Source organism: Saimiri boliviensis, chromosome 2 (assembly GCF_048565385.1).
Source record: "Saimiri boliviensis isolate mSaiBol1 chromosome 2, mSaiBol1.pri, whole genome shotgun sequence".
Lineage (NCBI taxonomy): Eukaryota > Metazoa > Chordata > Mammalia > Primates > Cebidae > Saimiri > Saimiri boliviensis.
In genome coordinates this window covers 81,144,280-81,169,431 of record NC_133450.1, presented here as the reverse complement: position 1 = coordinate 81,169,431, position 25,152 = coordinate 81,144,280, and the positions used below count along the sequence as shown (strand labels likewise).

The following is a 25,152-nucleotide window of genomic DNA, read 5'->3' as shown; positions in this document are numbered from 1 at the left end:
GAACACTCACAGCATTTTTATTCATAATCATTCAAAATCCAAAACAACCAAGTGTCCATCAACAGAGGAAGAAACAAACTGTGGTATATCTTTACAATGGAATACTACTCAGCAATGAAAAGGAGCAAACTGCTGATACACACAACAGCGTGGATGAATTACAAAGGCGTTACGGTGAATGAAAGAGGCCAGTCTCAAAACAGTACATTCAATATGACCAAAACTGAATTTGGTAGAAATCACATCAGTGGTTGCTTCTAGGAGTTAGGGGTGACTAAGTGGATGGGGGTACAGTGAAGTTTCTGGGGTGATGGAAACGTTGAAATGTTGAAATGTTCTATTCTTGGCCTGGGTGGTGGTAAAACATGTACATGGTCACTTATTATACCTCAATGTAAAATATTTTACAGCTCAGCTTTTTAGGAAACAGTCAGATGAAGAAGGAAAAGAAAAGGCCTTAAAGAGCTAAGTACAGAGGGGATGTTTCAGAGTGGCTCTTGTATAAGGTCCCTATCTGCCTGGGACTGATGGGGTTTCCTGGGGCAAAAGACTTTCAGTGCTAAAACTGGGCAGAGTCCTGGGCAAACTAGGACAGCTGGTCACCCATCTGCTGTGGAAGAGGGGAACTGAGAGTGAGTTCTGAACATCTAACAGAGAGGCTGGACTCCCTCAGCCCCAGAGCCCAGGGACCACTCCGGTAGACACAGAGAGGGGCCTGCCCAGGGACTAGGGCAGTGGGTATCACTGGTGACGTCAGGGATATCAGGGCTGGGGTGGCATCTTTGTTTCCTGGTACCCTCCTCAAGGTTGCTGACCCTTTGAGAGTGGGAAGGGGGAGAAGTAGGGCTGCTCCTTTTGGAGCTGGAGGGAAAAGATCTGGAGACAGAGTTGAGGCAGTCAGGCTGTCCAGGTTCTGGGCACCATGGCTTCTGCACTGGGCTCTGAGGGGAATCTCAGCCAGAGTATCCCAGCCTCCTCCTCCTTCAAATGTCGAGTCAACAAAATACCAATGCATGCATCGATTTTGTGGAAGTCAATCAGATGCGGGGAGCTACTGGAGACAAGCACTATTGTACCTCTTCACCTGCACACTTGTCACAAGCAGGGACTGTCCCCTCCCCACTTTGCTCAGAACCTGTCATGGTGCCATGGCTTGAGCTGGGGTAGGGAGTGGTCTTCTCCATCTTCTCATGCATGGGACAGACGGGGTGATAAGGGAGGGGCTCTGCAGCCCTCCAGCTGAGGCTCAAGGTGGATTCTGATGGAGAGGTTGCCAGCAGGGCTAGGCAACTTAGGTGCACAGAAGAGAAGGCAAGAGACTGAAAGCAGCAGCTGGGGAGTGTGGGCTCAGAAGTTCTCGTAGTGGTGCATGAAGTGGGCTCGGTCCTGCCTGTTGACGAGCTGACAGGCCTTCTCTACATTCTTAGTCATTCCTGGAGGGCCACAGCTGAACACCCCAACCTTGCGCACCTGTCAGGGGATTGGAGAGAGAGGGGGGCTTGCAGCCTGGAGGTGCTCACTCTCCTTACTTGAAGCCCTGGTCATTCCTGAGCCTGGCTGGAATGACCAGAGCTTCAAGCCCAGGCCCTGAGAAGGAGGCTTGAGGTGGAGGGGGTTGAAGTCCTTCTTCCACACTTGACCCCATCTTAGGGCCAGCCTGGGGGGAAAAGTTCTCTGCTCAGAACAGAGCAGCAGGGTGCTTCCGGGCCAGAATGTCCCAGCAGGGAAGGTCAGAGTAGCATGCTGGGAAGGAGCGGGACTGACCTGGGGGTGGACCTCCTGCAGGGAGTTGAAGAAAGGCTCGAAGGGGGGGCGGCCAAAGTGGGTGACAGAGCGCAGGCCCGTGAAGAGACTCCGGTTCAGCACCTTCTGGAAGTGCCGCTCACAGATGTACTGGGGGCACAGGGGCAAGTCAGACCAATCAGGGCCAGCACTCAGCCTGAGCCAGCCCACATAGCCCAGGAGACAGAGGCTGGGGAGGGGAGGGAGCTGGAGGCTGAGGGTTGGGGCCACCAGCTCTGTGCCTCCTGCAGCTCAGCCTGGTTGTCCACCACCTGCCTGGCCACCGGCCTCACGCTGCCAATCCATCTGCCTGCCAAGCTGCCCTGCCTGGCGGGCCCTGACATACCAGCATGGTGGTCCTGAGGTCGAACTTCTCAGCCAGCTGGGTGATGTAGATGTGCACAGACACCAGGTCCTGGTGGTCGTTCTCCTCCACCTCTCTGATGATGTCAGCCAGCCACTCAAACTGACGCTGGGTCCTTGTCACCCAGATGAAGTAGATCTGGGGACACATGGCTGGAGCTCAGGACCCAGCTCAGCTCAGCCTCCATAGATCCCAGGTCCCTTCACCTGGGAGGCTGAGAAGCCCCAGACTGACCACCTGCAGACACCAAAGCTGTGGCAGGACCCACCAGCCTGATCCCAGGCTTCCAACTGACAGGTCCCAGCAGAGGCCCTTCTGGCTACACCTCCAACCTCCCTCTAAGTTTGGCATCTCAACCACTGGGGTAAGAATGACCCCTTTCAACTCACTGCCTGGAGTCAGGAGCTTTCTGTCATGGTCAATCACTGTGATGTGGGGACACAATTTGGCCACCTGTTCCCCATTTGGCAAATGAGGGAGGGCTGCTCACCTTTTTACAAAGCATTTGGCTGCCCAAGGATGACTTGAAGACCAGGTCTTTGAGGATGGAGGCAAAGGGGGTGACCCCAATGCCCCCTCCCACCAACACTGACACCTCAAATTTATGCCACTCCTGGTGTCCCTCTCCAAATGGTCCATCAAGGTACAGCTGCCAAGAGAAAGGGGAGATGAGATGAGATGAGCCCTGCCCCAGCTCTGATGCCAGAAATGGTGACACAGGCAGAGGGAGGATACAGAAAATCATAGTATTTTATGTGGCACCCCAGTCCTCTTCCTCTCCCAGGCTGGCCCTGGGATGGCTGGAGATTCTAGTCTCAGGATAGGGGAGGGTAGAGACCCTCTGCCAATGCTAGAGGCCCCAAAGCAGGGTTTCCAGTGACGGGCACCTTCGGGAATCCAGGAAAGCCACTGCCCCTTGGTGGGGAGTAGATCTCCCTGAGGCGAGTGGTCCAGGGCCCCACTGCCCGGATGTGCAGGCTGAGCGTGTCCTCATGGGGCGCAGAGGTCAGTGTGAAGGGGTGGTACTCGGTGGTCCCCAGAGCCAGGCAGGCAATCCGCACCCACTGCCCTGACTTGTACTCAAAGCCCTGGGGCCGCTGGAACTGCAGGTAGGTCACTCCTGGAGGTCACAGGAAGGGAAAAACATAGATCAGAAGGCCTGCTCCTGGTACCAGAGGACTGACAGGCACCTGTCCTCTCCACACTCCTGAGGCCTGCGGAGTAGTCACATGGTCTGAGCAAGTGGGGCTCCCGGGGCTAGGAGTAGGAGGGTCCCCTTCTCTGTTTCCCAGGTAACGCAAAATCTGGGTTTCTCTGTTCCCCTGTTCCAGCCCCTCTCCCCCTCTCTATTCCTCTTCCTATGAATGGCCCAGGCCTCATACCACTGCCTTGAATACCAACCTGCAGGCTAGAAAGAACTCAGGCTCACCAGGGACCATCTCAGTGGCCACCAGACTTCCATTTGTGGGTTACCTTTCTACACGCCTCCTGCACTATCATTTATCTGATGTTTTTCTTTGAACTGACTAACTTTTCCAATTCAATTAGTCTTGGAAGGGAACTTTATCATTAAGGTAAGTGGAAAACCAGTATCATGTGTTCTAAGTAGAAAATTACATATTTTGTTACCAAATTTTAGCTGGATACTGTTTGTTATCTGACCACAGCTGAGCCTCAGGCCTGATCTTTCTGTTGTGAAAGGAGATTTGCAAGCGCTAGAGAGTAGAAAGGCATACTGATGCCACTCTGAGATTTTGTCCTTGAGTAATCTCAATCGAAATAACATTGCAATGAGATTAATTTTTTTACAATGTGGGTCCTGAAGGTAAGACAGTCCTGTAATACATAAAATCATTTTTGCCACTCTCTGTGATGATACCAATTCCGACTTTGGCCAACATGGACTCTCAGCAACAGACTGGCAATCTGGGCATTTGCCTGTCTCTGAGAGAAGGAATGGGACAGGCATAGATGGCTTCTTGCCCTGCACTTCCTCGGCACCCAGGCCACACGTGGGGGCCTTTCCCATCCTCAAACCCCTCTGTATGCACTTGCAGCCACCTCTTCTCAGGGTCACTTCCCACTGTCTGCATGTCTCCTGGGAGTTAAGCACAACCCTCCCTGGGCCTGCTTCTATCAGGAAATCTTCAGGAACCCCCGAGAGGGGATTTTTTTGGGAGACAGGGTCAGAGGCAGTGCTGGGGTCAGGAGGCATGGTGAGCTGTCTCTCCATGTCTGAAGATTTGGCCTCTGTCGCTCCCAACCCAGGTCAGGTCGGTCCTAGTACCTGAGGGCAGCAGCTCCGCCTTCACCACACTGATCTCCACCTTTTTCCGGCTCAGGCTCACCAGTTTGTCGCCCCCATAGATGATTGCCGGGACCAGGAAGTAGATGTGGAAACGGGGCAGCTGGATCAGCGCATAGCTGCCGTGGATGATGAGCTGGAGACATGGCCAGTTAGTACAGCTCAGGCCCAGCCAGGCCCCTGCCTGGCACCCCCTCTTGCCCAGGCACTAGGCTGAGATCTTGGGTCTTAAATCTCAAGGTCTCATTCTGAGATATTGGATCTAATTCTCCCTTCTTCCTCCTTCACCTTCCCGCCCCATCCTGAGGGCCCTGCTCCATGGCCTGGCCCAGAGAAGTCACTCACCAGGGCATAGAGCAGGACGTAGAGGTGGTGGGTCAGCCAGAAGCCCCGGAAGCTGCGGCGGCGGAAGTGGTGAGAGGCAAAGACGTACATGATGGCCAGGACCACCAGCAGGAGCACCCCGGTCATACCTGGCGGCAGGAGGACAGGGCCAGTGAGTAGTCTCAGGACTTCAACTTGGGCTGAAGAAACAACAGCACATTCCCCTATCCCACCCTCCCTCCTCTCCCATCCTTCCGGGGCCCCCGGAAAAGCCTGTCCAGAGGGATTGGAGCTGTGGCTTGTCTTGAAGGCTAGAAAGAGACCCTATGGCCACTACAGACAAGTGAATATTCACAGAGAGTTGGAGACAAAAGCAGAAGTTCTCAGACAGAACCTCCGGATCCCATATTTCCTACCTGGGACAGTCTGGAAGAACCACCAGTAGAACTTCTGGGGAAGCTTGGACCTGGAGGACAAAGGCACCTTGAGCCTCTGGCGGGGGCAGGAGGGGCTCCAGCGCCGTCACACCACATCATGACTCCTTTCCTGCTGGCCCTGACTGCTGAGGGTGTGGGGCCTCCACCCAGATGGTCAGGGATCCCTCCAAGGAACTTGGCACCCAGCCTTCCATGGTTCCACCCTCTGTACTCAGCAATTTTTCCTCCTGTGTTATCCTGAACTCTCTTACTATGGTTGACTCCTGCTTCCTTGAGTCCCTGGTTCATTATTCTGTAAGCTCTATGAGGGCAGGGATTTTTGTTTCATTCCCTGCTCTATCCCTAGGCTTAGAACATACAAGACACACAGCAAATCTCAGTAAGCAGCTGCTGAATGACTGCATGTATCTTGATATCCCTACTCTGGCATCTGGGTGAACACATGGGACATGCTCCATAAATGTCTGCCCAGTGAATGAATGGAAGGCAGAGATGGCAAACTCTGTGTCAGGTACACATGGGAAAGAGTCTCTGAGTTTATCTCCCCGACACCTTTCCTGGCCAATCACAGCCAAATTCCTTCCTGAGGGCAAGAAGTTTACTGTTCAGCTTCCCTCGGGGTGACTAGCTTAGCACTGAGCTTCTTGCTGAGTGTCTAAGGCTGTCTATTTCTTTTTTCTTTCTTTTCCTTTCTTTTTTCTGAGTGTCTTGCTCTGTTGCCCAGGCTGGAATGCAGTGGTGCTGATCATGGCTCATCGCAACCTCAAACTCCTGGGTTCAAGCAATCCTCTTGAGTAGCTGGGACTACAGATATGCACCACCATGTGCCACTAATCTTTTTACTTTTTGTAGAGATGGAGTCTCACTTTGTTGCCCAAGCTGGTCTGGAACTCCTGGCCTCAAGTGATCTTCCTGCCTCAGCCCTCCCAGAGTGTTGGGCTCACAGGTGTGAGCCACTGCGCCCTGCCTATTTATTTTTCTATTATACCCTTAGGCCCACCCTAGGAGTCCCAGGAGAAACCTTCCCCAGAACTGACCCATCATTCACAAAGACGTTGGGGAATACGCAGGCCAGCAGGCTCAGGGGACTGACTGAGAAGATATAGACATTGACCACGTGGCCAGCACTGTGCAAAACTGAAAGAAACAGACCCTGTTAGAGATGACAACAAGGACAGACTCTACCTCCAAGCCCGAGGGAGGGAGGAGACATGGGAGGAGGGATGGAGGCATAGAGTTCTATCTCCTCAGTTTCCCCCAGCTGGACCCAGGGTGCTACAGCAAAGAGGAGGAAGCCTGGGAGCCACGTACTGGCCAGGACAACAGCAGCCATGGCGATCCAGCGGTGGAAGTCCACAGCGGCGTCGAAGGGCACGTAGCGGTTGAGGAAGGTTTCTCGCAAGAAGGTGATGAGGTTGCGGCACATGGTGAGCAGGATATAAGAGAACATGAAGGAGACGCTGGCCGCTGTGCCCCGTGACAGGATGATGCCCACAAAGGTGGTCTGTGCAATGTCCGAGGGTGGCGAGGCAAAGGCATAGTCTGGAGGCAGAGTGGGGTTAGATCAGCTTGGCACAAGAGGCCAGAGTCCTGAGCCCTGGGCTCTCCCATGCAGACACTGAGGATCAGAGGGCTCGCCACTCCTCTCCAAGGGTCGGAGCCTGCTCCCTGCCCACTGCCCACAGCCTGGAACTCTTACAGTAAGCACGCTCTGCAAACAGGCCAACACAGATGGCCGAGAAGATTGTGACACACACGATGTGCCTCCGGTAGTTCTCCACGAAGCGCTTGTACTGCTGCAGCTTTTGGGCTAGGAGGCCTCGCTGCGTCTTCTCTTGCAGCGCCTCTGTGTACAGCTGGGGAGAGGGCACCACTGCCCTATATCAAGGGGAGGAAGACAGCAGTGTGGTAAGGGCCCTCTGGCCTTCCTTTAATGCCACCCCATGAAAGGTGACCTGGGGAATCCGGCAGGCATCAGGATGGGCCACCACAGATGAAAGGAAAAAAGCAATCTAGGGGCTTCTCAGTCCTCCCACACTTTACTTTCATCTGTGCTCCATCAACCCACTCCCTGTCTCCCTGCCATTCCCCCTCCCCCTGTCTGTTCCATCCTTGCCTCTTCCTGATCCCAGCACAGGCCTCAAGGCTGTGCCCAAAGCAGACAGGAGCCAGGAGAGACCCTTGCCTGAAGAATAGGGTGCAGAGGTTGGAAGAGGATGAAAAGTCATTCAACACTATAGCCCCTCAGTCAGGTCAGGAACAAAATGAGACTCAAGACGGTCCCTTATATGTCAAGGATGTATGGCCAGGGCCTAGGGACTCTGAGACTTCTCTCCATGTCCCTTTGAGCCCAGGGTTTTGGGAAACACTCACTTTTTGCCAAACCTCTTCTTCAACACAGGGCCTCCCAGCTCTGGGGCTTCTGAGGCAGGGGGTCCCAGTCCCTGGGGGTGGGAGCTGAGAAAAAGAAATGGGGCTGTTCTCCCCTTGTCTTTGCAGCCAGGAGAAGAACTGCCAGATCAGAGCATGACGTAGAGGTAGGGAGTGGCTCCTGGGACCAAGCAGGGGGCGAGGTGCAAAATGAACTAATAGGATCTGATTTGTTTTGTACACTAATTCTGGCCTAGAGTGGCAGGGAGAGAGCCAGGCATCTGAGCAGCATAAGGTGACAGAGGCAGCTGGAATTTTTGTGCTATGGCTGAACATGCACCAAGAGCTACTGTCAGAGGGCATATGCCTGATTTGCCTGGGGTTGATCAGCCAATCCCACTCCCTTCATTTCTCTGCAGGGGATCAGCCAGGACAACCTGCCAGAGCCCCATTCCTGCTCACCATTTCCCAGGTGTCCGAGTGATGAATGAGACTCGATAGCTGATGTTTTGTTTAAAGATGTCTCTAATACCTAGAGAAGAGAACAAGAGGCAGGCCTGGCTTCCCCACAAGGGCAATGGGGTAGGATGAGAGACTGTGCCCTCCTCCCTCCTGGGAAAGTCATGTCCAGATCTCTGACTTCAGCCCTGTTTCCCTCCTTCCCCACACTAAGCGCTCACTGTACACAGGGCAAACAATGTGGCAACTTTGTGCAAGGAAGGTCCTCTTAGATGGATGCAACCCTGTAGGTCCTTTGTGTAAAAGAAACAGTGCCTCTTCCTCTGGCCAGATATATCCTAGACCAGTGCCCATGGCTTTGAACAGTGTGTAGGGTAGATTTCAACCAGCTCCTTGACCTCAGTGAGCAACCTTGTGCAGTAGACAACTTGCACACCAGTATGTGTCATCCCAATTACATGTGCTTAGTTCTGTACTAGGTTCCAAGGACTCAGGTCCTGCCCGCCGGGCACTCTCATTTTGAAGACACACCCCCCGTCCCTGACTGCAACCATTCCTCACACACTTACCACCTCCACCTCCACCTTTAACACAGAGCTGTGTGAAGCGGAGCTCGCTGTCATGGTCCCGCAGCATGAAGTGAAAATCCTCCCATGTCAGCTCCTCCTTGTCCTGGAAGCCTGACTCCCGGAACATGGACTCCACCACCTCAGCCAGCTGGGCCTTGGACAGGCAGTTGTTGGAGATCTCGATGAAGGACCTGCGGGAGGACCAGAGACACGGCGGCCTGTCACCTATCAAGCTCAGGCTCCGGTAGGTGCAGGGTGGGGCAGGCCCTGGATTATCTAATGTGGTTACCATGACCCGGGAAATGGCACTGAGAAGGCGATCATCCAGCCTACAGCTGACACTAAGCTGGGTGGAGTGGCCATGGACTCAAAAGGCAGAACAGAATTGAAAGTGACCTTGATCAATTGGAGAAAGCAGCTCTCAAACCTCAAACGGGGCATCTACAACTGGGATGAGACTCCACTAGAGTGCAGGGTTATGTCAGGCCCTCTGTGCAGGATATGTGCATTGCCCTCTCCCATGGCAGGCTCTCTGCCCACTCCCTTCTGGTGACACCTCCCACACAACCCCTGGGCTCCCCCTTTCATAGTACAGTGGGGGTAGCAGGGTGCTGGGGAGGAGACCTAACTGCAATGCTGCTGCTTCCTTGTGTCAACACCCCAGGGCACAGGAGGGAGCATCTCCATGCCCAACCTGACAGCACCCACAGTGGCACCTGCAATAGCCAAGGTCTGTTCATAGGTTGTGCTTTGGGACAGAAACAGACAGACTATGCACGTTTGTGTAAGTCCAGCAGCATGCTGAGCCTGTGTGGCACAGCAAGCAGAGCCACGGCCTTAAAAACATCGTCCCACTGGGAGTAAGCAAGATACACACTGAGTTACAGGACAAGAAGGTGGGAACTCACTGGGTGCAGTGGCTCATGCCTATAATCCCAGTACTTTGGGAGGCTGAGGTGGACAGATCACCTGAGGTCAGGAGTTTGAGACCAGCCTGGCCAACACGGTGAAACCCCATCTCTACTAAAAATACAAAAACTAGCTAGACATGGTAGCTCACACCTGTAATCCCACCTACTTGGGAGGCTGAAGCGGGAGAATTGCTTGAACCCAGGAGGTGGAGGTTGCAGGGAGCTGAAGATTATGCCACGACTCCAGCCTGGGTGACAGAGTGACTCTGTCCCAAACAAACAAAGAAGGTGGGAACTCAGCTCTTGGAGGCCAGGACCCTCTCCTAGATTCCCTAGAGCCCCACTTGGGGCTGGGCCTGCAATGACAACCCAGTACCATACAGACTACAATAGCTTTCCCCTTTCAGAAGCCCTTGTCAGGTTGGGGTATCTGAACTATATGAGGGATATAGTGGTTAAGGGGAATGCTTAACACAATGGAGAAGCTTAAAGGGATAGACAAATTAAAATAACGGGGGCTGTTATATCTATTCTTTGTATTCATTTGCTCACTTATGTCATTTTGTCTTAGTTAGTTATGCATGAAATGCCTGCCCTGTGCCAATCACAATGTGGAGAAGCTGGATTCAACAGGGAACAAACCCTGCCCTTACGGCACGGAGGGGAACTGTGTTACTGACGCATTCATTGTCTTCAGGAATGAGAAACACAAAGCTGCTTTTTTTTGTCAGCACACCAAAACCAGAAATGGCTTAAGATGCAGGAAGAATGGTTGAAATATAGAGGCCGTCCACGTTTCTCTTCCTATCATGGTGATGAATATTGGAACAGCGACCAACATCATCCATTCACCATTTCACTGGGGAAAGCAGAGTGTTAGGCACGCTGTAAAGCAGTTTACAAAGATCCAAGGGCATCCAAAAGGGATTTGTGGATTTTTGTTGTTGGCCATATTGGTGTTGGGTTTTTGTTTTTTTAACCAGGGAGACTTTTCTGGCTGGTGTCGACAGTGCAAACAGAGACTCTCCCAGAGGCTGGAGCCAGTCAGGTAAACTTTTGAAGGTGGATACTCTGAGAGTTTAGGATGTAGTGTCTAGGCCACTCCTCAGCACAGATGACCACATAACCTCTTTGCTAGCCCTCCTCTGACTCGACCTGTTTTCCTGTTTGAAACACCCAGGAAGTCTCAGGATTAGAAAGGCACACCCCATACCGCATCATGGTGAAGAATTCGTCCTTGGAGAGGAAGCCATTCTCATCCAGGTCATACATGGTAAACATCAGACGGGACTTATCCTCCGGGGAGCCTGGGATGAGAAAAGGGGATGCAGGTCATCTCCTTGCTGAAAGACCCTGGGTCCTTGGATAGCCTACCACCTCCCAGCCCCCTACCTTTCATGAAGACCACCAGGATGTCCAGGAACTCCCGGAAGGACAGGTAGCCATTGCCATCCTTGTCAGCCAGAGAGAACATGGACTCCACAAACATGTCCTGGGGCTTGAGGCCCAGGGACTCGGCAAACTCAGCCCTGCTCAGCTCGCAGGTCAGGGCCTCCCGCACCTTCTGGGAGGAGTCCAGGGGCAGGGTCCCCGCATCGGCCTGGTTGATGTCCAGCACCTGCACTTGGGCAGCAGCAGAGGGAGGGAGAGAAGGAGGTGAAGCCTGTGCTGGAAGCAGCTCAGTGACCCTTCACATCTCCCGAAAGTCCAAATCAGAAAGGCTGAACCCTAGTGGTTCTCCTGATCCTTAGATATACTGAGTGGGGCCTCTGTTCTCCTAGAGATGGGGGAATCAAATCTCTAGCAGCCTGCCCATTTCTCCCTGGGCCCAAGAACCAGGAGCTTCATACAGTGGGGGATGGTGCTGGGGTAGGGAAGGGGAAAGGCAAAGCTGAGGGCAACGAAAAGTGAGAGCCTATGCTGGGGACAGAAGATGAGACATGGTAGATAGGTGGGAAGGGGCTGGGGTGGTGCCAATTCAGATAAGGCTGCCACATGCCTATGATTTGGTCTCTGCCCATTATGCAAAATGTTTAAAAGTCACATGTAACAACCATTTTTTTTTCTGAGATGGAGTCTCGATGTCACCCAGGCTGGAGTGCAGTGGTGTGATCTTGGCTCACTGCAACCTTTGCCGCCCGGGTTCAAGCGATTCTCCTGCCTCAGCCTCCCAAGTAGCTGGGATTACAGGTGTCCACCACCACGCCCAGCTAATTTTTGTATTTTTAATAGAGACGGGGTTTTACCATGTTGGCCAGGCTAGTCCCGAACTCCTGACCTTAGGTGAGCCACCCACCTTGGCCTCCCAAAGTGCTGAGATTACAGACATGAGCCACCGTGCCCGGCCACAACCATTTTAAATGCCTACAATGTACCTACCACTTGGGCTAATAAGCACTGTACATAAAACAGTGTTTTTCAAACATTAGAGTATATCTGAATCATTTGGAGAGCTTGTTAAAACACAGATTGCCAGGCCCCACCCACAGAGTTCCTGATTCAATCTGACTGGGTAGGTAAGACTGAACACGTTCCCAGGTGAGGCTGATGATTGGCTCCAGGGGCCAACCTCTGAGGACCACTCATGTAGACAATCTCACTGAATCCTCACAACAGTGCAATGAGATGGACACAGTTTTCATCACTGTTTTATAGATGAGGAAACAGATACAGAACAGTGATAATGTGACTTGCCTAAGGTCACACAGGTAAGTAAAGTGGCAATGCCAGGACTCAAACAAGCCTATCTGTCTCCAGGCCATAGAGCAGAAGCTTAGTTCACCCACAGGGGGTTCTATCCAGCCCAGGTTTCCTCCATTCCTGGGACTGGGCCCATCTCCAAAAGGCAAAGGTCATGGCACCTGAGCAAAAAGGTGTCTGAAGAAGATCTCCAGGATGCGTTCCCGCTGCTGCTTGGTCACAGCCTTCCTAAATAGTTCCTTCTCACTCATTTCAGCCACATGGAGGCCCAGAGCCCAGCGCACACAGAAGTCCTGTAGTTGCTGCACAAAGGCTCCCCGTTCCTCTTCAGAACTAAACAGCAGCACCTGGGTAGGAGGAAGGCGGCACTGACGCAGGGAGCTTCCTGGAGCTTCTACTTCCGCCTCCCCATAAAGGATCTTGGGTTGAGAGGAGGGGAGAAAAGCTCCTGCCATGCATCCAGGCCGGGGCCAGGTGTGTGGCCAAAGGGGGTCAGATTGACTCTGGAGGCCTCTGAAAGGAGCCCCTCTCCCCAGCAGCAGCTGTCATAGGTGAGCTCTGTAACTGAGGATGGGGGGCCTAAGAGGCCTCACTTATGCGAGTGGAGTCGTGTGAGGGCAGCCCACACAGGGAGGACTAGCCATACCAGGTCATACTCCTTGGGGATCTTGAGCAGCAGGCTGCGGCACCCTCGGTTGCTGGACACGATGAGGTTGACCTGCTGCAGAGGCTGCAGCTGGACCAGGCGGAGCACAGTGAGACGCCTGTTTAGGACCTGCAGACACCTGTCTGGCAGCAGCTGGATGATGATGGGACAGCTCCTTTCCTTGGGGCCTAGCCACTCCATCGCTGGGGACAGGATGATTGGGCCAGGTAGTTCAGCAGATGTCCCCAGGTCCCCGCCTTCATCCACTGGAGTCTGAGCAGGCACCCTAAAGCCTGGCTTTCCTCCCACTCTGGAACTTGCTTCTCTCTCCCAGACTCCTCCCTCTCCCCCCTCCCTTTCCCTCTTCCCTCCCCTCTCCTCTGCCTGGTCCCTTCTCACCTGGCACTCCATCTTTGGCTGCTTCCTTCTTCATGCTCTCTTTGCCTTTCTTTTGTAGCTTCTTGCGTTCTCGGCCCCGGAAATAGGCCACCACTCCAGAGAGAATCAGACTCACTGAAGGGGATCGGAAGGAGCCAGTGAGGAGGGAGCCTCACCTAGAACTTCCCTGAGGCTTCCACCACCGCCCCTCCCTTCCAAAGGTTCCTTGAGCCTGGTCTCAAACTGTATCAAATAGCCACCCCCTCAGGCCAGCAGGAAATGAGGGGCATGGCCAGTCTGCGGGGAGACTGCATAAGAGCTCACCTAAGGGAAGGCAGCAGAGAGCCACGATGGTGATGGCAAAACCAGGAATGCTGCCCTCAAAGAAGTCAAGCACGGTCAGCGGTGCACACTGGGGCAAGCTGTCAGTTGTGAGCTGTTTAGGCTGAGGGCAGGGTGCACCTGAGGGAGAGGGCACAGAAGACCTCAAAGTCTGAGGATCCCGCAACTTGGCCAGACCTCTTTCCCCTCTATCTTACCAAGGACCAAGATATCATCTGTCCTCCCCAGGCCTACCTCCCTGAAACTGTCTCCCTCGAAAAGTTGCCATCCACATCCCATCTCTTGGCATCTACCCCATCCACCCCTTCTCAACTGTAGGGTGCAGCTTGTGTGCCAGTTGAGGTCCCAGCCTAATGCAGGCCTCCCAGCCCAACACAGAAGGTGCCTGGCTCCCTGGTCAGCACTAAGTGATTCCCCCACACCTTCATTCTTGATCCTTCTCTGGCCACTGTCACTCACTTGTGTTCTCCCAGGACACTCACCTTTATGCCAGACAAAGACACTGGGCTGCAGAGCACTGGGGTCAACGTTGATAACAGCAACCAGCACATCCCGCAGGGTGGTATTTCGGATTTCTTCAATCTCCTTCTTGGAGAACAGCCTAAGATGAAGGAAGTAGAAGTCACTGGGATGGAAAGGGGATGCAGGCCTCCAGCAACCCCAGGCCCAAGGACCCAGTGAGAAAAGGAGGAGCCAGGTGAGGTGGCTCACACTTGTAATCCCAACACTTTGGGAGGCCAAGGCGGGTGGATCACTTAAGGTCAGGAGTTAGAGACCAGCCTGCTCAACATGGTGAAACCCTGTCTCTACTAAAAATACACACATACAAAAAAAAAATTAGCTGGGCATGGTGGTGCAGTACAGTAAAGCAGAGTAATCCCACCTACTCAGGAGACTGAGGCAGGAGAATTGCTTGAACCTGGGAGATGGAGGTTGCATTGAGCCAAGATTGCACCACTGCACTCCAGCCTGGGTGACAGAGCTAGACTTAGTCTCAAAAAAGAAAAAAAAAAAAAAAAAAAAAAAAGGCCTAGAGGTTTGGGAAGTTGGGAAGTGGGTGGTTACTGGGAATCAAGGGCTCATAGAGGCTGTCTAAGGCCAAGCAGAGGGTTTGGGGCCCAGGCCAGGGAGGAGTCTGAGGTGGAGGCCCAGGCAAGCCTTACCCATTCCTGGTGTTCTCAAACCAGTAGCGGTCACCATCCCGCAGCCGTGCAAACTGGTCGAGGACAATGGTGCTGAACAGGGGTCCGGGGTCCCCATGGCTCTCCAGGAGCCCCCCAGGGAGCAGCTCTAGCTTGGATAGGTCCTGGTTGTACAGGGCAGCTGTGGCCTCCAGCACCTGGAGCATCACAGGAGATAGGGGTGAGTGATGCAGTGTCTTTTGTTGGGGAGGGCAGCCACTGCTGCCCCCTCCCTCAGACACAGGACCCCAGTAGCTGCCTGGCTTGCTGCCCAGGCCTGATTTCCTTTTAGGTAAGCTCCCTCAGGCAGGGCAAGTCTGGTGGAAGGTTCAGTGTGTCTCTACCCACAGTGAGACCATGGTCAGGTGCCCGAGGACCATATCATGTGACCATCACTACTCAGCCTGCCTGATCTCAATGATTAGCAGCTTCAGGGGCACCCAGCCCTTGGTGTGGGACCCTGAAACAATAGGACAATGGTACCCAACCCAGGAGCCACCCTGCAGGAATGGTACAATGCAGTGGTTGGGAATATACTCTGGAATCAGATGGCTGAATTTAAGTCCTGCCTCTACAATTTACCAACTATGTCATCAGTAAAATGAGGACGATGATTACATATACCTTATGACATTATTATATAGATTAAACGAGTCAACATATGTTAAGGGTTTGGAAGAGTATTACTGTAGGAAAGCTTTAGCTACCAGTATTATCATTACTATTCCTGACCTGGGGGTCCACATTAGGGTTGAGATCACTCCAGTTCTTTGGGATGTCCAGCCCCCAGGCCAGCAGGGCCTGGCTGTAGCTGGGCAGTCCCATATCTCGGCCACGTTGGATGCTGCTGGCCACATAGTCTGTACGGGAGAATTTGCCAGGGCCAGGCCAGTAATCTGAAGGGGAGAGAAGACCAGACTATGAGCTTTGTCCTCTCCACGATTTCTTGCCCTGCAGCCTTGTATCCAACTGTTGGCACTAGGGTTCTTCCCTCTCCACTACCCCCAGCGATCCACATGAGATCTGTGCCCATGCTGACCTTGCCTTGCTGCAAGGCCAATGTCACCATGTGTGATCAGGGCCAGTTTTTCCAATAAGACCCTTCCTCTAAGACTCAAGGCTATTCTAGTCACCAAGCAGTAAATTCCCTGTCCTGTACCTCCCTAACTTCAAGACAGACCTGAACAAAAACCTTTAGAGACCTAAGTAAGCACCAAAGAGACTGTGATATCACCCCTTCCCAATACTCAGACATAGCTAATTTAAAATAAAAGCAATACAAAACTGTAAAATTAAGCAAAAAAAAAAAAAAAAGTTGAAAGTTCATTTTTTTCTTATGGCTACTTGAAGTCTGTGTTTGTGTCTGTGTTCCTGCATCGTGGGTGCCCTAGGTCAACCTGCTGATGAACCCAGAGGGATCCTCAGGCTTCCTGGCCCCTTACCATCCACCCCTTCTAGCTCTGAGCTCACCCCTCAGATCTTCCACCACTATCCTGTCCTCCAGCTCCGAAATCTGGGAGGCCATTCCCAGCAGCAGCTCGTTCACCTCCTGGGTACTGTTCAGATTGGGGTTCTAGAAGCAAACAACACACTCAGGATAGGCTCTCCGGCCCCTACCCAAAGCTTAGTCTCTCTCAGCCTGGACCACTTTAGCACCCCAGGATAAAGGGCTCTTGGCCAGTCCCAGACTCTCTTGAGCTGTTGTCCCTGGATAATTTCCTCTACCCTTCATCTCCCAGGAACCTGGGGCAACAACACCCAAGAAGTGGGATTGTTGCTTTTCCCAGCCTGTTTGAAGAGACTGACCTTGACCCATCTTCCCCTGACCCTGACCCCAGTCTGACCTCCCGAATCCAGTAGTTGTTGCAGACCCTAAGAGCCTGGGAGTTTTGAAAACCCTTGTTCAGGACCTTCCGGAAATGACAGCTGGCATTTCTGAAACGGAGAACAAAGGATGCAGTGAGGGAATTCTGGGAAGAATAAAAGATGGGGGTGAGTGTGCTGAGGGACTCAGTTGGGGTTCACTAGGATTAAGCAGGGGCCCAGGAACTTCCTTGAACATGACAGAGATTTGGCACTGCATGTTTACTGAAGTTAGCATGTGCTCCTAGTCCAGGCAGGGTGGGGAGAGGAGGTAAGGGGATGACCCAGCTGCTGGACAAATCCTACACCCAGCAACCAAAGTTCAGCCATTAGGAGAGATTTCCCGACTAAGCCCAAACATCTTATCCCTGTTCCAGGGCACCAGATTTTGCTTCCCTTCTCTAGTGAAACTGTGAAAGAGTGTGAAAGGCACCAGCCTCCAAGGCAGCTCATTCTGCACCTTTCTCAGTGTGGTGCCCACTCTCTGCTAGCCCCTCCCTCACCTCATGTAGACGCCGGGGGGCACCATGGTGGAGAAGAACTGCTCAGAGGCCACCACAAATTCCGGGGAGATGCTGGGGTCTAGGAAAGGACGGTATCCTGCAGGAAGAACACCGCGATGGTAGGGAGATAGGTTCCTTGCCTCCCCATCCTCCCATCACACACACCTGTCTTCTTTCCTCTCAGGATTCTCAGCACAGATGACCTCCCACTCCTCGCTCCCTCACCTGTATACTCCGGGAGTGTCTTCTGCAGGAAGCTGGGCAGCCACTCATACACAGCGATGTTCTGAGGGGCAGAGAGGGGCGAGAGGAGGCGCGAGTTGGACCAGGCGGCGCCTGGGAGGGTCTGAGCCCAAGGACGGCTTCCATGTGGAGATAAGGACCAGGCAGAGGCAGTCATGGGAGAAGCGACTCAAACAGGAGCGGGGTGAGGCCTGTCCCCGCAAGGAACCAGGGCATTTGGGGCAGTGGGGGTGGGGAGGTGATAAATAATCATCACCAGCCAGAATTCACCTATAAACAGCGCGCGCCTCCCTAACATTTACAGGAGCTTCCCTAGACCTCGGCTGTCTGGGAAGGGGTTTCTGGCTGAAGGTTGTCCAGGGATGGGGAGCTCCGTGGGCAGCGGAGTCTCCCGTGGACCTGCACGCGGAAGGGGGGACGTCGCGGGGCGGGGACGGCTGACCTGGTAGGTGGCGATGACCCTCTTGCGCGCGTGCTGGAACAGCTCCTCGTCCCCCCAGTCTGGGTGCTGGCGGGCCAGCCTCTGCGCGCACAGGTTGTGGTAGCGGAACCAGAGCAGGCCCAGCGCCTGCAGGAAGGGCTCCCGGTTCCCTCGCTCGGCCCCGAAGGCTGCATCCGACGTGGGGGCGCAGGGGGGAAGATGAGCGGTAGCGTGACCCCGGGAGCCCACACTCGAAGACCCCCAGCCGGCCCCGTCTCGCCCTCGCGGTCTCACCGTACAGCCCCCGGGGCCCGCTCTGCCCAGTGGCGGGGTCGGGCGCCGCCCACATGAGCAGGGGGTTCTGCGAGTCTCTGGGGAAGGCGGGGTCGGGCCCGGACGCCAGCTGTCCCCCGGAGAAGCTCCGCAGCGCGTCGTTCCAGGAGTGCGAGGAGCCATAGATGGCGCTGCCGTCCAGCCAGCCGGTCACCTGGTTGGTCTGCGGGGCAAGCGGAGGGTGAGCCGGGGTCGTGGGGGCGGCGGCGGGCCGGGGAAGGCCGGGACCCCAGGGGGTGTCCGGGGCTGGGGAGTGGGCGCCTCTCCCCGCCAGGCCCTTCCAGGCCTGCAGCCCGGGCCCCACCTGGCTGGGGTGCGGCCCCTTCCCGCCGCCTCCCCTGCCTCACCAGGTCCCGGGGGTTGCTGGGGCTTCGTCCCGTCTCTGGGTCCCAGCGGCTCCTCTGGAAGGGCAGCACCACGTCCCCGCGCTGGTCGGGGTCGAACACGGGATCTCCGGGCGGGATGTAGATGTTGAGGAACTCGGCGGGGCAGCCAGGCGTTTCCACGTCCACCACATCGGAAAGCACATGGTAGCCTGCGGGCATGGGGCGCAAATAGGTGAGCAAATCGTCCGTATCGCGCCCTCCCCAACGACCAGGTCGGCCTCCAAGTGTCCTCAGGAGCCAAAAGACAGAGGTCCCAGTGCCAGCTCCGCTACCAGCTCTGCTGGTTAGCCCCAGGGAGCGTCAATTTTCTAATCTGCAAAGTGAGACTATAACGAGTTCCCTTTCTGCCCAATTCATAAAGTTCTTTGAGAATTAAAATGATATAATTTATGTAGGGGCCCCTCAAGTCAGTCCTCCTCTCTCTGGGTGGGGGCGGGGAGAGGTAAGATGGTTACTAACAAATGATGAGGATAGCGGTGGCTGGGGGAACTCAGTTCCCAAGAGCTATAATGGGGGTCCAGTGACACCTCTATTTCTGAGCAAGGCGTAAGAGAAAGATTAGTGAGCGAATATCACTGTGTCAACACGCCAAATGTCTTCGAGATGAAGGCAGTCTCAAAGTGCTGCTTAGTGAGGAAGTGGTTGAGAGTCTCGGATCTGTCTCCTGTGGACTCGCAGAGGGGATCTGGCCCCTCCCCCAGGCTGAGCAGTGCGCCAGATCAACCCCACTGCTCTCCTTATCCCTCACCAAAGAAGACCCCCAGTACTGTGCGGTTGCGGAGCGACGGCAGCCCGGCTTTGCCCAGCGTGGCGGCGTCGCTGAGCCGGCGCGGGTTGGGCAGCTGCGGCTCCTCCAGAACCTGATACACACCGTCGGCATAATTGGCTGGTACGCGGCGCTGCAGCCGGGAGCCTGCGGAGGCACGGAGCGGGGCGCTAAGCACTCCATCCCCAAGAATCCCCTAAACCTCGCCCTAGCCTCCCTCAATCCCTATCCCTCTTCTCAGATGGAACGGTCTCTAAAGGGTCTCTTGGCCCCAGGAGCGCTGTGTAGACAGAGGAGCTGCTGGGCGAGTGTTCCCCGCAGATTCTCTGCTCAGAGGCTCCCAGCACCCACGGCCCCAGGACGCACCAACAGCGCCACGCTCGTGGTGCCTCAGGTTGTTAAACCAGCCGTCGTAGCGCTGCACTTCCCAGGGTAGTGAGAGTGCCTCCTGACCTCCTGTGGACACAGAGAAGGGCCTCCTCAGCACTAGGCTCCCAGCTACCCCTCCAGGACCCAACGGCCTCGGACCGTGCCTACCCAGCTCGAGGAGCGCCCCTAACCCGACGCAAGTGTCAGGCCACACTAGGTAGTTTCCCATCCCGCTGAGCTGCGCAGCGAACTGACCTTCCAGTCTCAGGGAGCCGCTTGCTGCACTTTTCCCCTCCCTACCTCCCAGGGGATCGGGGGACACCCCGCAGCTAGAGGAGCTGGATACTTGCCCGCTGGATACAGGGATCCAATCAGCAGAGCTCCCAGGAGCATCAATGCCTCTGGTCTTGCACGGAGCATGCCAACCCTGCAGCCTGCGGGGCGGGGGTGGGGGTGGTAGGTGGTATGTGAAGGCCACTGTTAGGGTGTCCTCTATCCCTCCCCTCTCGTTCCTACAGAGGGAAGGAGGAGCGTCAGCTGTTTCCACTTCTGGAACGTAGCTGTTAGAAGCATCACTGAGGGCCTGCATCCAAACACCACGCTTTTCAGGACAATTGGCAGCTGTGGAGGCATGGACACTGTTCCCCATCCGCCACCCCCTCAGAGAGTTAACCCCCGACCATAGGAACCCACTGGGCAGGAGTCTCCTGGGGCATTGGGTGCGCCCAATGTCTCGAATGTATCACCTCCATCACTAGCACTAATCCGACAGGCTCCGCTTCTCCTCCAGGAGGTAGGGAAGGGAAAGAGGCCACTGAGTTGGGAGCTAGGGACCGGCAGCACCCTTCTGCAATGAATCCCCCTTCCACAATGAACTCCCCTTCTGCAATGAACGCCTGTCCATGATGAGCGAGGGCTAAGGTAAGGTCCCACACTCTGGTCTAACCTGTGGTTTATGGTGGTGTGGGTTCAGATGTCTTCTTGCCTCTTAAAAATCTTCACTTCTGTGCTCTACCTCTTGCCTTCACCCCGGCTCCTCCAGCTCCGCTGATCCTCAGCCTCCCTGGCTGCGCTCTCACCTTCCTCTCTGGGTCTTCGGTCTCACCGCCTCGCGGGTGTTGGCTCAGGACAGACCTGCGCCGAATCTGAGTATCTGGACCCAGGGCTCACCCTCCTGCCGTGCAGGCGGGGCCCTTATTTGCATAACCTCTTTCCGCTGGGACTCGGCCGCTGGGCTGGGACACCGGAGTGGCACACCGCCCACGCTGCTATATAAAAGGGGTCCCGCGCGACTTCCAAACTCAGCGCGAACCCACAGAACCAGGAAAGTAACTGGCTACAGACAGTGAGAAATAGTTTCGCTCGCCATGTCGGTATCAACCCCAGAGCGTTAGGAGCCGCCCGCCGCTACGTTTCCTTAGCGGAGAGGCGCAGAACTCAGACTTCACCAGTCCACTCGGTACGCGAAGAGGCGCCAAGGACGCGCTCTTCAGCATCCAGGCAGCCCCAGCTTGCCGGCCTGCCTGCCCTCCCGCGTGCAGCTCTCGGCCGGCCTGCAACATGACCCTGTGGAACGGCGTACTGCCTTTTTACCCCCAGTCCCGGCATGCGGCAGGCTTCAGCGTCCCACTGCTCATCGTTATTCTAGTGTTTTTGGCGTTAGCAGCAAGCTTCCTGCTCATCTTGCCTGGGATCCGTGGCCACTCGGTAAGGGCGTCTTAGTAGTTCGGGTAGAGTCGGGGTAGTCCTCATGGGCAAATTGTCTCCCGAGGGACCCAGAACAGGTAAGACTGTGCAAGGGCCTCCATGAATAGTCAAACTGAGGCTCAAGTGGAGCGAAGTCAGGAGTCTGGTGCAGCAAGCACCCCTTCCCAAGGACAGGGAGAACTCCCCATTCAGCACATCCTGAAGAAGGACCCGAGCTGGGTCCTTGGGAAGGCTGCTGCAGAGAATGGGCACCCAGTCCAGTAATCCTGAGGCAGAGTCTAGACTTCATGTGCCTCCAGGGCCTCCCACCTCTCCCAGGATGCAGCTGCACTCTCATCCCATCCTGAGGGTGATGACCTTAGAGCCAAGAGGACAGATGCCAGTAGCTCAGATTGCGGTGTTCCCCTTTGCACTGAGTCAAGGCACACGTGTATGAGTACCTCATCCTAAGGACCGAGACTCCAACATTGGATTAGAAGTTGGAGCCAACTGGGTGCATTTTCTTAGAGTTCTCCCTCCCCCAGCAACTAAGTTGTGCATTTTTCAATTCTGGAGGACCCAGCTTTTCTGCATATTAATCTGTTTTGGCTTCCCTGGAACTGGTACAGCTAGGAGTATCTGCATTCCCACCTCCTCCACTTGGAGACTAGGCCCTGGGGCCTCCCTCTTCTGAGGGAGGTGACCCCTGCGTGCCTAGCACTTCTGGACTAACTGAGCCTTACCAAGCAGTGACTGGACCAGGAGGCAGCTGGGGGAGTGAAGGTGGTGGAAGAGTGCCAGAAGTGGGGGGTGAGGGGAAGGTGCTCTTAGGGTAGACAGAAAATGGGGCTAAGGAGATGAAAGCACATGGTAACAAAACATCAGAAATGCCAGTAGTCCAGAGGGACTTGAAGGAAAAGCATGCCTAGCATTAGTCTCATAGGTCTGGTTGTAACCAAAGATCCAGATGGAGTGGGGTCAAAGGTGGTCTTGGGGACTCTGGTTGGGCAGGGCTCAGGCCTGACCTGGGTGCCTATTCCTGCAGCGCTGGTTCTGGTTGGTGAGAGTTCTTCTCAGTCTGTTCATAGGCGCTGAAATCGTGGGTGAGTGTGTGGTCCAGCCCGTGGGGAGAGGAGCGGGTGAGAACTGAGGTGGGCAGAGGGCACCTGGGACAATAGGGAACTGGGGTTGGTTTTCTGCTCCCTCTTCCCTCTCTCCAGCTCTTTCTAGGGCCCGCTTTTTGGCCCTTACCATGCAACCACATTGGATCTCTAAGGCCCCATCTCGCTGCGGTGTTCCACCTCCCATCACCACTCTCTAATTCCATTTTCCCACCTTCATCCCACCTTTCCCTACAGCTGTGCACTTCAGTGCAGAGTGGTTCGTGGGTAGAGTGAACACCGACACATCCTACAAGGCCTTCAGCGCAGAGCGCGTTAGAGCCCGCGTCGGTCTGCTCGTGGGCCTGGAGGGCATTAATATTACACTCACAGGTGAGGGGGCTGGGGCAAAGCGAACTCCTGGGGTTGGGAGATGCCCTGGTTTGGAGAGTGTGTCATGGATAGCTGAAGGGCCTATCACATCCCACAAGCTCAAATAGCTTGTGGTCCTCCTGGATCTGCGTTTTCTCCAACCACCATCGAACTCATTTCTCCCTCCGTGAGCGCCGCATCCCCGCTCTCCTATCTGAATCCGCTTAGTTGCGAGTTCTCTGACCGCGCACAGCCGGGTAAGCCCGCTGCACTCCGCAGGGACCCCAGTGCTGCAGCTAAATGAGACCATTGACTACAATGAGCAGTTCACCTGGCGTCTGGAAGAGAATTTCGCAGGGGAGTACGCTAACGCACTGGAGAAAGGGCTGCCGGACCCAGTGCTCTACCTGGCGGAGAAGTTCACGCCAAGCAGCCCTTGCGGGCTGTACCACAAGTACCACCTGGCGGGACACTACGCCTCGGCCTTGCTGTGGTAAGCGCTGGAGGGAAGGCCGTGTGCATGTGTGTGCGCCAGGAGCCGGGCCGTGTGAGCGGGAGGATGCAGGCCTAGAAGGCGCTGAGCAGCTGCAGCCAGACCAGACGCGCTCCGGGTGGGCATGACAGCCTCGCGGGTCAGAAGATCCCGAGGTCTGCAGAGACCGTCGGAATCCAGAGAGACTCCAGCCACCGCCTGGAGCTCGGGAGCCCACTTCTCCCCCGGAGAATTCCCCTGCGCCGCAGCCATCCCAGCACCGGGCTTTGGCGCTGGGGTAGGGACAGCGGGGAGCGAGGCTTTGGGAACCCCGGCGGGCTGGGAGAAGCCCACTCACAGCCGGTCCCCCCACTCCCCTGCAGGGTGGCGTTCTGCTTCTGGCTCCTCTCCAACGTGCTGCTCTCCACGCCGGCCCCGCTCTACGGAGGCCTAGCACTGCTGACCACCGGAGTCTTCGTGCTCTTGGCGATCTTCTCCTGGGCCTCCATCTCTACCGTGCTGCTCTGTCCGCTCCGCCTAGGCTCCTCCGAGCTCACCACTCAGTATGGTACCGCCTTCTGGGTCACGCTGGCAACCGGTGAGGACCGAGGGAACGGCAGAACGCCACCCTGCAGGGGACTGGGGGCACCAGCTGTGAGCGGGCTTCTCCAGCCCACCGGGGTTCCCAAAGCCTCGCTTCCCTTTGTCCCTACCCCAGCGCCAAAGCCCGGGACTGTGATAGCTGCGGCTGTGATAGCTGCGGCGCGGCGGAATTCTCCGGGGGAGGATTCACACCGGGTGTGCAATTTCCTGTTTATAGAATGAATCCACATCTATTATCTGATATGTCCCTCTCAATAGTTCGCAGAAACAGGCACTGTTATGACCATTTTACAGATGAAAAGGGGGCTCAGAAGGGTTTGGTGTCTTGCCGTGTTTCATGTAATCCAGATTAGAGGTGTGCAGGGGGCCGGGGGAAGTAACGCAAGGGGTAGGCTCCAAAAGATGAAAGAGGGGCCAGGCGCGGTAGCTCACGACTATAATCCCAGCAGTTTGTGAGGTGGAGGCAGGAAGGTCGTTTGAGGCCAGGAGTTGGGGACCAGCCTGGGCAATATAGCTTGACTCCACCTGCCCTCCTTTCTTTCGGTCCCCACCGCCACAGGCATCCTGTGCCTCTTCCTTGGAGGGGCCGTGGTGAGTCTCCACTATGTTCGGCCCAGCGCTCTTCGCACCCTTCTGGACCAAAGCGCCGAGGACTGCAGCCAGGCGAGAAGGGGCTCACCTCTTATCCTCGGCGACCCACTGCAGAAGCAGGCCGGGCTCACGGACTTAAAATATATCACCACTAACCTGTGAGAAGGACCCAATCTGGACACCTTCCCCGCCTTGGGACCTCGCAGGCCGGGAAGCAGTGCCCCCAGGCCTGGGACAGGAGAGCTTCGGAAGGGGCACTACGTGCTGCTGGTGCCGACAGCCAGGGGCGAGGTCTCAGACATCCGCAGGTAGCAGGGAAAGTCTCCTGGGGCGAGCTGTAAATAAACTTTTTTTCTTTTGTTTTTCTAAAAATCTTTTCCCTCTATTAATTTTCATGGCTTCCGCGCTCGGGGGTCGTGGGGAAGCACGCCCTCGGGAGCTTCGCTGGACTGGAGACAGCCTAGTACACTCTCCGCTGTGCTGTGAAACCGGATTCTCTCTGTCTAGACTCCAGAGTACTGCGGGCGCCCTCTAGTGAGGCCGGAGGGGGCCCTACCGGAGCCAGTATCTTCCTGAGCCACCCCAGGTGGACGCCAGGTGGTAATCATGAGGCAGGTCACCCACTCGATTCCTGGATCCCACTCAGCTAGGCCAGCTGAGTGAGCTGGGAAGGAGT

General features: G+C 55.3%; 2 protein-coding genes across 2 annotated transcripts; one reads left to right on the top strand and one right to left on the bottom strand.

Annotated features, from left to right (window-relative positions):
* DUOX2 (dual oxidase 2) lies at positions 1–20,988 on the bottom strand. Its single transcript, XM_074393682.1, has 34 exons — positions 20,599–20,988; positions 20,003–20,086; positions 19,650–19,739; positions 19,266–19,430; positions 18,479–18,666; positions 18,093–18,294; positions 17,820–17,986; positions 17,360–17,420; positions 17,135–17,231; positions 16,613–16,703; positions 16,239–16,341; positions 15,501–15,664; positions 14,751–14,926; positions 14,070–14,188; positions 13,570–13,707; positions 13,267–13,380; positions 12,868–13,070; positions 12,383–12,568; positions 10,914–11,139; positions 10,735–10,828; positions 8,611–8,801; positions 8,045–8,114; positions 7,586–7,669; positions 6,912–7,090; positions 6,524–6,754; positions 6,250–6,349; positions 5,192–5,241; positions 4,797–4,924; positions 4,434–4,587; positions 3,034–3,266; positions 2,637–2,795; positions 2,129–2,284; positions 1,765–1,893; positions 1–1,470 (listed from the first exon to the last, which is right to left on the bottom strand). The coding sequence occupies exons 2-34, from the start codon at positions 20,070–20,072 to the stop codon at positions 1,348–1,350; spliced, it is 4,641 nt and encodes a 1,546-aa protein (XP_074249783.1). The 5' UTR covers positions 20,073–20,086; positions 20,599–20,988; the 3' UTR covers positions 1–1,347.
* Positions 20,914–24,756, top strand: DUOXA2 (dual oxidase maturation factor 2). Its single transcript, XM_003928912.4, has 6 exons — positions 20,914–21,359; positions 22,384–22,441; positions 22,697–22,831; positions 23,090–23,303; positions 23,666–23,880; positions 24,445–24,756. The coding sequence occupies exons 1-6, from the start codon at positions 21,213–21,215 to the stop codon at positions 24,636–24,638; spliced, it is 963 nt and encodes a 320-aa protein (XP_003928961.1). The 5' UTR covers positions 20,914–21,212; the 3' UTR covers positions 24,639–24,756.
* The last annotated feature ends 396 nt before the right edge of the window (positions 24,757–25,152 follow it).